The 12772-nt window shown below is 42.1% G+C and overlaps 1 protein-coding gene across 1 annotated transcript in view; it reads right to left on the bottom strand.

Moving 5' to 3' along the window:
- DLG5 (discs large MAGUK scaffold protein 5) overlaps positions 1 to 12772 on the bottom strand; it is a 3463687-nt gene that overhangs the window by 2483659 nt on the left and 967256 nt on the right. Inside the window, exons 9-10 of the mRNA XM_044055764.1 lie at positions 3331 to 3561; positions 1024 to 1208 (exon numbers count right to left, since the gene is read on the bottom strand). Coding sequence (XP_043911699.1) covers positions 1024 to 1208; positions 3331 to 3561 — 416 coding nt within the window. The remainder of the gene's footprint in view (positions 1 to 1023; positions 1209 to 3330; positions 3562 to 12772) is intronic.

Raw genomic sequence — 12772 nt, 5'->3', positions numbered from 1 at the left:
GCCCTACGCTGACTGCCTTAAAAAACTCCAGCTATACTCTGTCGCATATCGTCTACTCAGAGGTGATCTCTGCTTAACATACAAGGCCATGTCAAACCCAGAGCTGTTGGACATGCTACACTTAAAGAAATCCCAATCCCGCAGAGCCACACGCTCCAGGGATCTAAACCTTGTCATCACAATAAACAAAACATGCTGGAGGTTTAGGTTCCTGACCCAGAGACTCCCCAGACTCTGGAACAGATTGCCCATACATGTCAAGCAGAGTGCCTCTTTGACCCTCTTCAAAAGGAACCTTGATGATTGGATGGGAGAAAGGAAATTCACCCCGGGGATCATGTCAGTCGCCCTGCTAAACAGGGGTCCAGGGAAGTAAATAGTGAGGGAAGAAATAGCCACGGAATTGTTATGGCTAGGCTTGTATAGGCCTTAGGGCTGATAGCCTAGTACCAACATATGAACCAATGCTACACTTGTTTTGATAATAAAAAATGAAAATTTGACAATGTCAACAATTACGGACTTTATGGAATTAGATAAATCTGTACTGCCCTGCTTTCTTAGATCAAAAGTATAACTGCTCTATCTTTAGAAATTTTCAATTCTGACCATTTCCTTATCTGGGAGTACTTGTTCATTGTGAGAACCCACTAAACGTCAGGCTTCCAAGCATTCTGTTATCCTTGTTTCACTCTTCAAGTGAGCAGATGCACACAGCTCTTTACATATTAATCAACACAATGAATTACACAGGGTGTACTTTAATCCTTTACAACATAATGCCAAAATCAAACTTGAAATTTTCAGCAGAATTTACCTAAAACCGACAAACATCTTTATCAGGGACTGCCATTTACACCTTCTTGGAAACAAACACAATCTGACCATTTCAGTGCGGTGCAATTACACAGAGTACTACACCTGACTGTGTTTAGCAGTACCTGGTGTTATTTACAGAGATGCACTACCGCTTGTTAAGTCTGTCCAGCCCATAAGTATAGTAAACAGAAGGGAGGTACCTACCGAATGCTTTCCCGCTCTGCAACAATCTTGTCTCGTTCTTGAAATGCCCAGTCTCTCCTACACTTGGCTACCTCTGCCTCCTGTGTGGCCTCCTTCAGTTCCTGTGACATTGCTTCATACTGTTTCCGAAGCATTTCAATTTCTTTATTGGCTCTTTCCATGTCCAGAGTGGCAGAGTCTTGTTTCTACATAAAAAGAAAAAGAAAAGAAAAAGAAGCCTTAGTCTAACTCCTACTCAGATTACTGTAGCAGAAATCCAAACACAGCCTTAACTAGCTAGGTATCTTGTATTTAGAGCACAACATGAGTCCATTGCACAAAATATAAATTCACAATAGTTATTCAAAAAAATGTACTCCCATGTTTCTTCAGGATGATTGCACCAAATCTAAGCCAGTCAAATGGCATGAAAAAATAAATGAAAAAAAATCACAAAATACTATACTTGTAAAAATGTAAATCCAGAGGGTCACTAAAGTACAACACTGCAGAAAACATAGTACTAAACCAAAATAATCAGCAAGGACACAACAGAAGAGACGTAAAAATGTTTTAATAAAATAATAAAACAGATAAGCGCTTTTAGTAAGAACCTTTTTCAAATCCAATACAGTGAATGACATTACACATTAAATAAAAACAACATTCAATCAAAATCATACTTTAAAGTGACGTCTCTTTAAAATAGGTTTTAAAGGCACCTGGCCATTTAATCCTGGTGGTTTGTCAGCCTGCAGTTCAGCAATCCAACATAGCTCAGCATATTCTGTACAATTAAAAATATCACCACCTCTCAAATCAACATCTAAAGCCTGCGAAACCATTAAAGAAAATGCATGTGTAACACAGTGATTAACATGCTTAGCCAAAGCATCGTCAGCATTCACAGATGAAATAGCACGTAAATTCTTAAGTATTCTCTCTCTCTCTAAAAGATCTATCAGATTTCCCAATATAAAAGCACAAACATTTGTTACAGATGGCAATATAAACTAGGTATGATGTAATAATTTGTTTTTTCAACAACTCTTACGACGCACTGTATGTATTTCAGTTAGCAAGAATAATGAATTTAACACCAAAGTGCATCATAAGAGTTGTTGAAAAAACAAATTATTACATCATACCAGTTTATGCATCCTGATTATGTGTTTAATAACTTAATTAAGGGGCAAATGGTTAGAACTTCTACATTACATACTCTAAGCTTCAGAGACTTTAGTTACTAACCTAGTGATGAGAGGTTATTCTAATAAGGAACTACAAAAGGCTCCTAAATATAATTCAAATTTGAGATTGACTAAAGGGCTTCTGTATTTTTCTAAAAGAATGGCCTCGAATTCTGATGGTCAAACCCCTACGAACTTCTCAACTAATTTGCAGAGTAGTAGTATTAAATTTTCTATTCCTTATACTAGTGATGTACAGAGTATTTGCCATGTGATTAGGAACAATTGGCAGTTAGTTACTACGGATGATAAAATTAAAAATATTGTAGGAGGTGAAACTAGTTTTTTGTTTGAAAACTGCAAGAATCAGAGACAGAGACTTTGTCACTTGTATCCCTATAAGAAGAACAATTTGAGTTATAGAAAAGGTACTTTTCCGTGTAGATCATTTAAGGCCTGTTCTTATATTAGTCGCGCCAATGTCTTTATACATTCTACTTCTTCTAAGAGGTACAAACCATGTTTGTATACAGACCGTACAACTAAGCACCTACTTCATACTGCCATCTGTAACAAATGTTTGTGTTTTTATATTGGGAAAACTGATGGATCTTTTAGAGTGAGAATACTTCAGCATTTACATGCGATTTCATCTGTGAATGCTAACAATGCTTTGGCTAAGCACATTAACCACTTTGCTACACATGCATTTTCTTTTATGGTTTTGCAGGCTTTAGATGCTGATTTGAAAAGTGGTGATATTTTTAATTGTACAGAATATGCTGAGCTATGCTGGATTGCTGAACTGCAGATTGACAAACCACCAGGATTAAATGGCCAGGTACCTTTAAAAGCTGTTTTAAAGAGATGTCACTTGAAAGTATGAGTTTGACTGGATGTTGGTTTTATTTAATGTGTAATGTCTTTCACTGTATTGAATTTGAAAAAGGTTCTTACCAAAAGCGCCTATACGTTTTATTATTATTTTATTAAAACATTATTTTTACGCCCCTTCTGTGGTGTCCTTGCTGATTATTTTGGTTAAATACTATACTTGGTACAAACCTTAAGAGATCAGCTGTCAAAAAAAAAAATACCTCCCTCCTACACATATGTCTATCACAAATGAAGCACTCACCTGGCGGGCCTGGTAGTACTCACGCAGCAGCTGGTCCCTTTGGATGATGGCCTCTGTCCTCTCTTTCCTTGCTACATCCCTTTCCTCTTTTACTGTCTGAATATCCTTACAAGCCTGGTCAAGTTCCTTCTGGGCCTCTGCTTTGTCCTGTACTTCATGACAGTATTTCTCCAGTAACTCATTTCGCTCAAAGATTGCACGATCTCGTTCTACCAGGGCCGAATTTAGTTCCTTAAAAGAAAGACATATACCACCATTATAAACTAGTGAACAATAAAGTTTACACATATTCATGCATTTTTAAAATGATCACCATTTGTTATCATAATGAAGATGAAGATGACATTACTGACCGAGAAATACAGCTTCTAGACTTAACAGATGATCAAGTTCCCCAACAACATACTTAATCTGTGCAGAAGGTATAATATATGGCAATTTTAGAAACAAATCTTATGTTATTTAACAAGAGAATACCAGGAAAGCGTAACAGATAAGCGTGAAGTAAATTCCAATCCAGGCCACATTAAAGCTACAATGCTCAATGCCAGATGTGCTAAAAAAATGCTGGATCTCAATGCTCTATTACAACATAAACACATTTGTGTTGTAACACACACTCTGTTCAGTCCAAAGACAGCACCTGTCATGCATTCAGACCTGTTGGAAATGCAGGAAAGTTATCAATATTTGTCAACTACCCCATTATGCCTACACAGATTTAACACAATTCAAAAAAAAAAAAAAAAAAGAAGTCGACGAACCTTAAATTACCTTCAATAAGACAAATTATCAATTTAAAGCCTGCTGAAAAAAAAACTTCGAAGTACCTAAAGGGCCACAAATGATTTCTAGCCGTGCTTATTGAACTATCTATATTAAAAAAATACCTTTCTGGTGTGTGACTAACTATCCACTGATTAACTGGAGCACTTATAAAACAAAGGCTAGGTACACCCAATGATTCCTTGACTCAGTACATGCTAAACAGCTAACCAGCCAATAGAGATCAAGAACGTTCCCTCATTAACATTGTACAATTCATATATCCCCTCATCTCTGGTCAAATTTGAGTACTAATACATATTCTTCCACTTTAGGTTATTTAAACCCACCACAATAAATACCACTAAATTAATGGACTTTAACAAAACATCTCTAATTCAAACTATATGCCAAAATCAAAATTCAACTGAAAGATTTCCAACTACCATGTAGCTTCAGCTGTCACTTCTGTCAATTAATTTCTAACAGTATAAACCAGGTGACCCCAATCAAAACCAAACACGTTGTTGAACATAAAGGTAAACCACTTTGTTGTAAGAATCTGTTAAATTATAAAGCATACACCACACTTTATGTCATTAATGTTTAGAAGGACACTGAACAGCATTGCAGTGGCAACTGTAAGGAAACCAGTTTTTGTTATTAATGTTTATATAAAAATTAATTATGTAAACTGCATGATAATAAAGCAATTTTTATAGTGTGCAATCAGGGTATTTTAAAGCTGAGGTGGGGTGTTTTATCAGTGACTTGTACATGTTAAAGATGTTAAAACAAATATGTTTTTAGTTGTAAGACATACAGGCTTTATACCGACAAGATAAGAATGACTACTCAAAATCATGTTGAGGTTCATATAATGTTGTGATCTTGGGCTTCTAGAGTATAAAAGTGCACACGTGTGTCACTCTCTCTCTCCCTCTGTTTTTTTTTTTTTTTTTTACAGGGTGGATATCTAAATTAAGGTCCATGGTTTAATCTACAGACAATTCTGCTAAGCAAACTGCACTGAAAAATAATACAAATGATGGCAGGCAGTGGAAATGGTAAGTCTCTTGCATTTGCAGTTCTTGGCTTGTTTTTGCTTTTGTTTTTTAATTATTATTATTACTATTATTTTTATTATTATTACTACTAATAGTAAATGCTTTCACTGGGAAACAAAGTCAGCAGGTGAAGGCAGTCGGCAATGGGAAGTCTGTATGCTGTGTTCAGAGTTAAATTTACAAATATTTCCTTCACGCATCTGCAGAGTTGTTAGCTGTTTTTTTCATTCCTGACTACTTTTACTTTGTGACAAGGTGTATCCAGATGCAATCAATTAACCTTGAATCACTCCATGAATTCCTTTTCCAGCTCCTTCACTTTCTGTTTCAAGGACTGCATGGCATCAGAGAAACTGGCTGAACATTTTCTTTTAGTTGTGCATGAGCCACTTTAATGTTAGTTGCTAATTCTGTTTGCTTGACAGAGTTCTTTTCAATCAAAAAGTGCACATTGGTGAGCATCTTCAATCCATCTTGCTGAAAAAAAGTTCCATCTGAGTAGTTATACTTCATTTTCTGCAACCTCTGGGTATTCGGATCCATATTGGATCCGAGCCGGCAAATTATTTTCTAATATCTGCTCCAAGCTCCCCTACCCATAATGCACTACCATCTCTTGCCTTCCCTCAGATCGAGTTTGCTGCAACTATACACATTAGCAACTCAGCCCAAAGAACCCAACATACTTATGGATATGATAAGGTCAGGGGAATGGAGGGAGGGAAGGTTGTGGAAAAATGAAGTATAACTACTCAGATGGAATGTTATGGTGAGTACATAAATTCTTTATCTGAAGTAGTTAATTTCATTTTATCTGCAACCTATGGGACAGAGTCCCCAGCTACTTAAATCCTGGGAGGCCCTCATGGAAGGATATTCCTAAGCACCGCAGAGCCAAAGGATGTTCTTCCTCTGGAAATCAGGTCTAATTTATAATGAGAAATGAAGGTATGTGGATTTGCCCAGGTTGCTGCTGTGCAAATGTCATCCAAAGAAACCCTAAACCAAAAGGCAGCAGAAGTCGCCATGGACCTGGTAGAGTGAGCTTTAATTATACCAGGAGGAGATAAACCTTTTGCTTTGTAAACATACGAAATGCAGAGAGTGATCCAGCTCGCTAAGGAAACCTTAGAAATGGCCTTTCCAAAAAAAGGTTTGGAAAAGGAAACGAACAATTGGTTGGACTTGCGGAATGATTTTGTTCTATGAAGACAGAAACAAAGTTGTCTATGAACATCTAACAAGTGAAGTTTATATTCACCCTTGTTTTGGAAATTTAGAAAGAAAACGGGTAGATTAATAGACTGGTTTATGTCTGATTCTGATGCCACTTTGGGTAAGAATGAAGGATTTGTACGGATATATACCCTATCTTTATGGAAGACCAAATAAGGAGGCATGACAGACAAAGCCTGAAGCTGAAAAACCCTCCTGGCTGATGTAATGGCCACTAGAAAGGCCGTATTCCAAGACAAAAATTTTAGATCCACTGAAACTGCAGGTTCAAAGGGGGGAGCCAACAATGCCTGGAGGATGAAGGTAAGGTCCCAAGGAGGCACCGAATCTTTGACAGGAAGACGCAAAAGTAAAGTGCCTTTAAGAAAAGCCTTACACAGCCTAGAAGAAGCTAAGGCGATGTTATCTTCTCCAACATGAAAATTAGAAATGGCTGCCAACTGTACTTTCACCATGGAGAAGCTAGCTCCTTGCTGAAAGATACTAGTCAAAAAATCTACCACCACCGGAACAGGGGCTGTAAAAGGATCCAGGTTCCTGTGAAAGGCCCAAATGGAAAAACGGTTCCATTTACTGCAATAAACTTTCCTAGTGGAAGCTTTAAGAGAGGCCACTAGTACATATTTTACATGGGACGAAAGACCAAGAGTCCTGGCAATCAATGGAACTGGAGCAACCAAGCTGTCAGCTTGAGGCTGTCCAGGTTGGGCGGGCAGGCACCCGAAGGATGAGAGATTAGATCCGGGCAGGGATCCAGAATCCATGGAGGAGCAAGGAGATGAGACCAAAGGAAGGGAAACCAAACTTGGCGAGGCCAGAATGGGGCAATGAGGATCACTTTGCACCCAAGTTGGCAAGCTTTCTGAAGAAACTTCGGAATGAGTGGTAATGGAGGGTAAGCATACAGAAGCCCAGGTGGCCAAACATGGACTAGAGCGTCTCTGGGGGCATACCCTGGGAAGGGAATCAGAGCGAAGAACTCACTGCACTTCACATTGGAAGGAGATGCGAAGAGATCACAGCAAGGCTGTCCCCATGCAAGGAATAACTCCTCCGCTACTGACTGTTTCAGAGACCACTCATACAGCATCAGAATAGCCCGACTCAATCTGTCCGCTAAAATGTTGGCGTGTCCCGGGATGTGTGTTGCAATCAGAAACCGACCGGTGGAAGTCGCCCACTCCCACACTCTCATGGCCTTGCGACACAGGGGATAGGATCTGGTTCTCCCTTGTTTGTTGACACACCAGACAACCGACATGTTGTCTGACTGAATTGCAATCATTCCAAGAGGAAGGATAGTGTGAAAGGCTTTCAACGTTAAAAGCACTGCCCTCATCTCTAGAACATTTATGTGCAACTTGGTCTCTGTCTGGGACCACATGCCTTGGACTGTCCTTCCCAAACAACGTCCTCCCACCCGAGTTGGGAGGCGTCCGTGGTCACTGTGGCTTGGACTGGGGATGACACAAAGGGGCGTCCCACTGCAACCTCGGGTGAACTTAGCCACCAAAGGAGGGACGTCCTGCAGGTGTGACTGATCCTGATCGGAAAATCCATGGGCAGGTCTAGCCACGACCATTGGACCGCCAGAGTCCATTGAAGAACCCGCATATGAAGGTGTGTGCAAGGAAGAATAGAGGCAGCCATGGAGCCCAGAGCCTGGAGAACATCGCTCGCCTTTGGAAATTTGAGGTTCACTATTTGAGCTATGTGACACCTGAGATGTAAGATCCTTTCTGGTGTTAAGAAAACCTTTAGCTGCAAAGTGTCTAGCCATGCCCAGATTAAGTCTAGAACTTGTACTGGTTGCAACTGGGATTTGTGAACATTGACTGTAATCCCCAATCGATCTGCCAAAAGAAGAAAGTAGTCTCGGGCCAGACACAGAAGAAGCTTGGTGGATGCAGCAAAGAGCCAGTCATCCAGGTACGGAAAGACCTGAATTAACTGAGGCCTCAGGTGAGCTGCTATGACTGCCATTAACTTGGTGAACACCCTGGGGGCTGTGGTGAGACCGAAGGATAGAGCTCTGAACTGGAAGTGACTGGCTCCCAGCCGGAAGCGAAGAAACATCCTGGAGCTTCTGTGAACTTTGATATGGTAGTAGGCATCCTGGAGGTCTAACGAGCACATCCAATCGCACTCTCGGAGATAAGGTAGAATGGACTGTAAGGTGACCATCCGGAACTTTTGTTTAGCGACAGACAGGTTCAAGGTTGACAGGTCCAAGATGGGCTTGAGGTCCCCCATCTTTTTTGGCACTAAAAAGAACCTGGGGTAAATGCCTAATCCGGACTGGCTGAAGGGGACCGGTTCGATGACTTGTTTTTGAAGTAGCTTTAAAACCTCTAAAGCTGCGGCCTCCCTGTGAGCGGGTGGAACATCCGAGAGGTGTCTTGTAGGCCCTGGCGGGGCAACAAATTGGAGAGTGTAGCCTCCGGATATTATTTGTAGCACCCAACGATCTGCAGTTATGGACTCCCATGCCGTTGGGTGCAATGACAATCTCCCCCCGACTGCCTCCAGAGTAGGACAGTTGGGCAACCCTCAGGGCTGTTGGGCGGGCCTGTCAGAAAACGGTTCTCTAGACCTAAAATTCCTAGGATCCCCTCTACCTCTGGGTCGGTGTCAATCCTGTCCCCCTCTGCCTCTGGGGGAATAGTTGTCCTGAGACTCCTGGGAAAACTGAGATTTCCAGAACCATATCTTCTTTTGCCCTCTGATTCCTAGAAAAGGACCGGTGAGGGTTAGAGAAGTGAATCCCGATGGCAGACAAAGTCTTCCAGTCTTTTTCGCTCTGGACAAGAGTGTCACGTACTGTCTTCCCAAAAAGGGAGGAACTGTCATAGGGGGCATTAATAAATGATGCCTTGAAAGGGTCCGCAAACTGACACAACCTGAGCCAGGCATGACACCTCATGGCTATGCCTGTCCCAGCCACCCTAGCTGCTCCTTCCATAGCGTGGGAAAGGAGACGCATGGACGTGTTTGATACCGATTTCAGAGTCGACATTTTTGCAGAGAACAGCTGTTTGTCCTGCTGCGATAAGGACTCTGGGGGCGATTCACCGAATTCTGAGACAAGGTCTCGGTGAAGCCGGATAACATGTGCCAAATAGTTCAGCGCACAGATGGAAAAAGTCGCTGATGAATAAACACGCTTCCCAAACCTATCCACCGACCTGAACTCCTTGTCTGGAGGGTGACTGAGGAACTCTTCTGTGCTAGTTCCTTCTTGGTGGCTGCTGTGACCACCATAGCATCAATGGGGGCTCCTTTAGACCACGGTTGTCTGTCGGTGGGAGGAGACAGAATCTTGTCAGGGTGTTTGGGGATAGGCTCTACGGTGTCAGGCTCCTTCCATGCCCACATGGTGATAAGGTCCAAGGGATCTGCTGGCGGGTACACCCAGGAAGTAGATGGGCCCATGCCCATGCCAAAGGCCTCCAGGAACATGGACTCATCTGTAGAAGGTTTTGGGGCTGACCAACCTCCCCTCTGATGGAGAATCTCCATGAAGTCTCCGAAGGAGACATCTTCGGGAGGCGACCTGGGGGAACCTTCTCCTTCCTCTAAGTCTGTGTCCGTAGTGAGGGACTCAGGGGAGTCCAAGTGCCTCCTTTTGCACTTGCGCTTACGGTTGCCCTCTTCAGTGGGACACTCCGAAGGGGACTCATGAGCCGCAGGGGTTCCTCAGAGGGAATAACCTGGGGATCCTCTGGCATGGGCTGTCCTTGAGACAGGATGAAGGGAATAGACGCCAAATGCAGCGGGGTCTGTGTGGAATCTGAGGAGATGGGCTGGGGGTCTCAATCCTAGGGAGAGAACCCTCTCCACCACTTCGACCGCCAATGGAGAGCGAATCTCCTTGGCACCCAGCAAGGAAGAAGCCCTCCCCAGGTCCGAAGCGGGGATCGGAGCCGAAGCAAGGGTAGCCTGAAGTCCAAAGGAACTGTTCGGATCCAAACAAGCCGGAGCCAAAGAAGAATCAGTTCCCTCAGGTCCAACTCCCTGTCAACGGCTCCGAGTCACCCGGATCCGAACTAGCCGGATCCGAGGAAATAAAGGTAACATCCAGAGTTGAGGTTGGAGGAACCATCACCGCCAAGCTACCAGCTCCAAAGAGCCTTGGATCCAGAAACCCCAAAGCAATCGCCCGAATCGAGGAAGGAGAGATGGGGCGGAAAAAGGGCATAGAGGTCCCCCCTCCGGAGGGAGAGGGGCCTGGCAAGACTCCCATCTGTATTTGGGCCTAAAGAAATCTCCGCATCATCCTGTCCATGTCTAAGTCCTACAGGCTCCAAGTTGATCGCAAAGAAGCAACCGACTCGGATCTGGCTGGTCTGCACAGTAAGGGTGAGGAAGGCCTCGGATCCAAAGATTCCAGCAGCTCCGGCGAGAAACGGGTTGATCGGAGTCGTGGAGAAACTGGCCTCGAAGTCTTAGAAGGAGGGCTAAGGAAAGGCTCCCTGTCCGGGGATCTCTTGCAAGGCCTATTCTTCCTCCTTTCTTTATCCTCCCCGCACCTTTCTCTGTCCTTGTCTCTGTCTTTTTCTTTTTGTTTGTCTGCCCCAGCACCAGAAGAAGCGGCAGTTTGAGTCCCTGTCTGGGTGGGAGATTTGGTGGGAGTACCGTAGACTGAGGCCGAAGCAGAATCTAGCATAGAAGCAGGGAGAAGACCCTTGGTGACCAATTTGGCCTTTCGATCCCAGAGAGCTCTTGGGTTAAAACCCGCAGAGACAGCACACTGGGTGGATAAATGGGGCACTCCCAAACAAATTACACACAGAGTGTGACCATCAGCCGGTGAAAGCTTGTGGCCACACTCTGTACATTTTTTGAAGACTGATTTAGGCTGATCAGCCATAGTCCAAAACTGAACGCCACTCCCTACAGAAAGAATACAACACACACACACATGCTGAGGGAAAGTGGGTCTAACAGCAACTGACAAGACAAAAACTTTTTTTTTTTTTTTTTTTTTGAACCGACGAACAAAGCATTATACTAACGGGGAGGTAGGATAAACTAACAATCACAGACACACTAAATAGGAAGAACAATCCCAACTTACTTATCCCTGAGCTCAGAGCAAAGAGACCACGATGCTCCCTGTGGCACGGCAAACGAGATCTGAGGGAAGATGGTGGTGCATTATGGGTAGGGGAGGAGCTCGGAGCTTGGAGCAGATGCTAGAAAATAATTTGCCAGCTCGGATATGATATGGATCCAAATACCCACAGGTTGCAGATAAAATGAAGTTAACTACTTCAGATCCATTTTTTTCCTCCAAAACATTCATATCAAACAGGGTTGAAGGAGTCTTAAAGGCCTGCAAAACCCATGTAGTTAGACTAAGGTCTACATATTTTTTAGAGTGACTATATTAAAATGAAGTTTCAGCCAGCAAGTTCCTCTACTGATCTTTAAGAAGCTTGCTATGCTCAAGTGATAAACTGATATTTCTGGCAGGTAAAAAAAAGTTTAACAAAAGATCAAAACAGCATACTTCTCTCTGCTTATACAACTCACTATAAAATCCAAAAAAGCACCAACTTGTCCATTAGGAAGATGATTAACACCATCAGTGTTATTAACAAAGTCTTCCATACTGCGCTGCATACTATCAGCAATGGCTCTCTCAACATTTTGGGCATTTGGTTAAAGGCTGCACCAGCCCAACCACTAGACAAGAGTACTTGAAAACACAAACAAAAAAATGTATAGGTTAACACCAAACTCAAGATTTTATTCCCCTTGCACCTTGGCAATAAGCTTTCCAGGAAGGACATAAAAAAATAGGCAAATCCAAATTTAAATACAATAAAAAATAAATTCACTGCTGAAACTTCAAATGGATACAGCACCCTGGTACTGTCAGCAATTAGGCACACCAAACTGAGACAAATGTTTTAGCGCTTTCATTCCTTTATTTTGTCATTTGGAATTTCTTCAGAAAGTATATTTTTACTTCCCGTATTACATTTAAATACCAGTTTTGCCACCAAACCAATATCAAAACAACAAATCACTATGCACGTTTTAAACAACCTGATATAATCCATTCATAAATACTTTGCTTCATATGAATACGTATTTCTAAAGAAATCACACAATTTATAAATATTAATCATTACATGTTAATAAATAAATATTAACTTGAATTTTTAACAAACATTTAATATTAATAGACTCATTTAAACCTGGAGGCTGGCTGGCTCTAAGAAAAATCTGCCAGTCCAGCTCCCTTACTTATAACATGTAATATTACACCCACTGATGACCCTGCTATAATCTATTTATTCAAGTACTGTAAAATGAAATCTCTTAAAAGCACAGCATTTACAACTGTGTTTAAATAGGGCGTTATT

This window comes from Protopterus annectens, chromosome 14.part0 (assembly GCF_019279795.1).
Source record: "Protopterus annectens isolate FY-2018-M chromosome 14.part0, PAN1.0, whole genome shotgun sequence".
NCBI lineage: Eukaryota > Metazoa > Chordata > Ceratodontiformes > Protopteridae > Protopterus > Protopterus annectens.
This window is presented reverse-complemented; position numbering and strand designations above follow the sequence as displayed.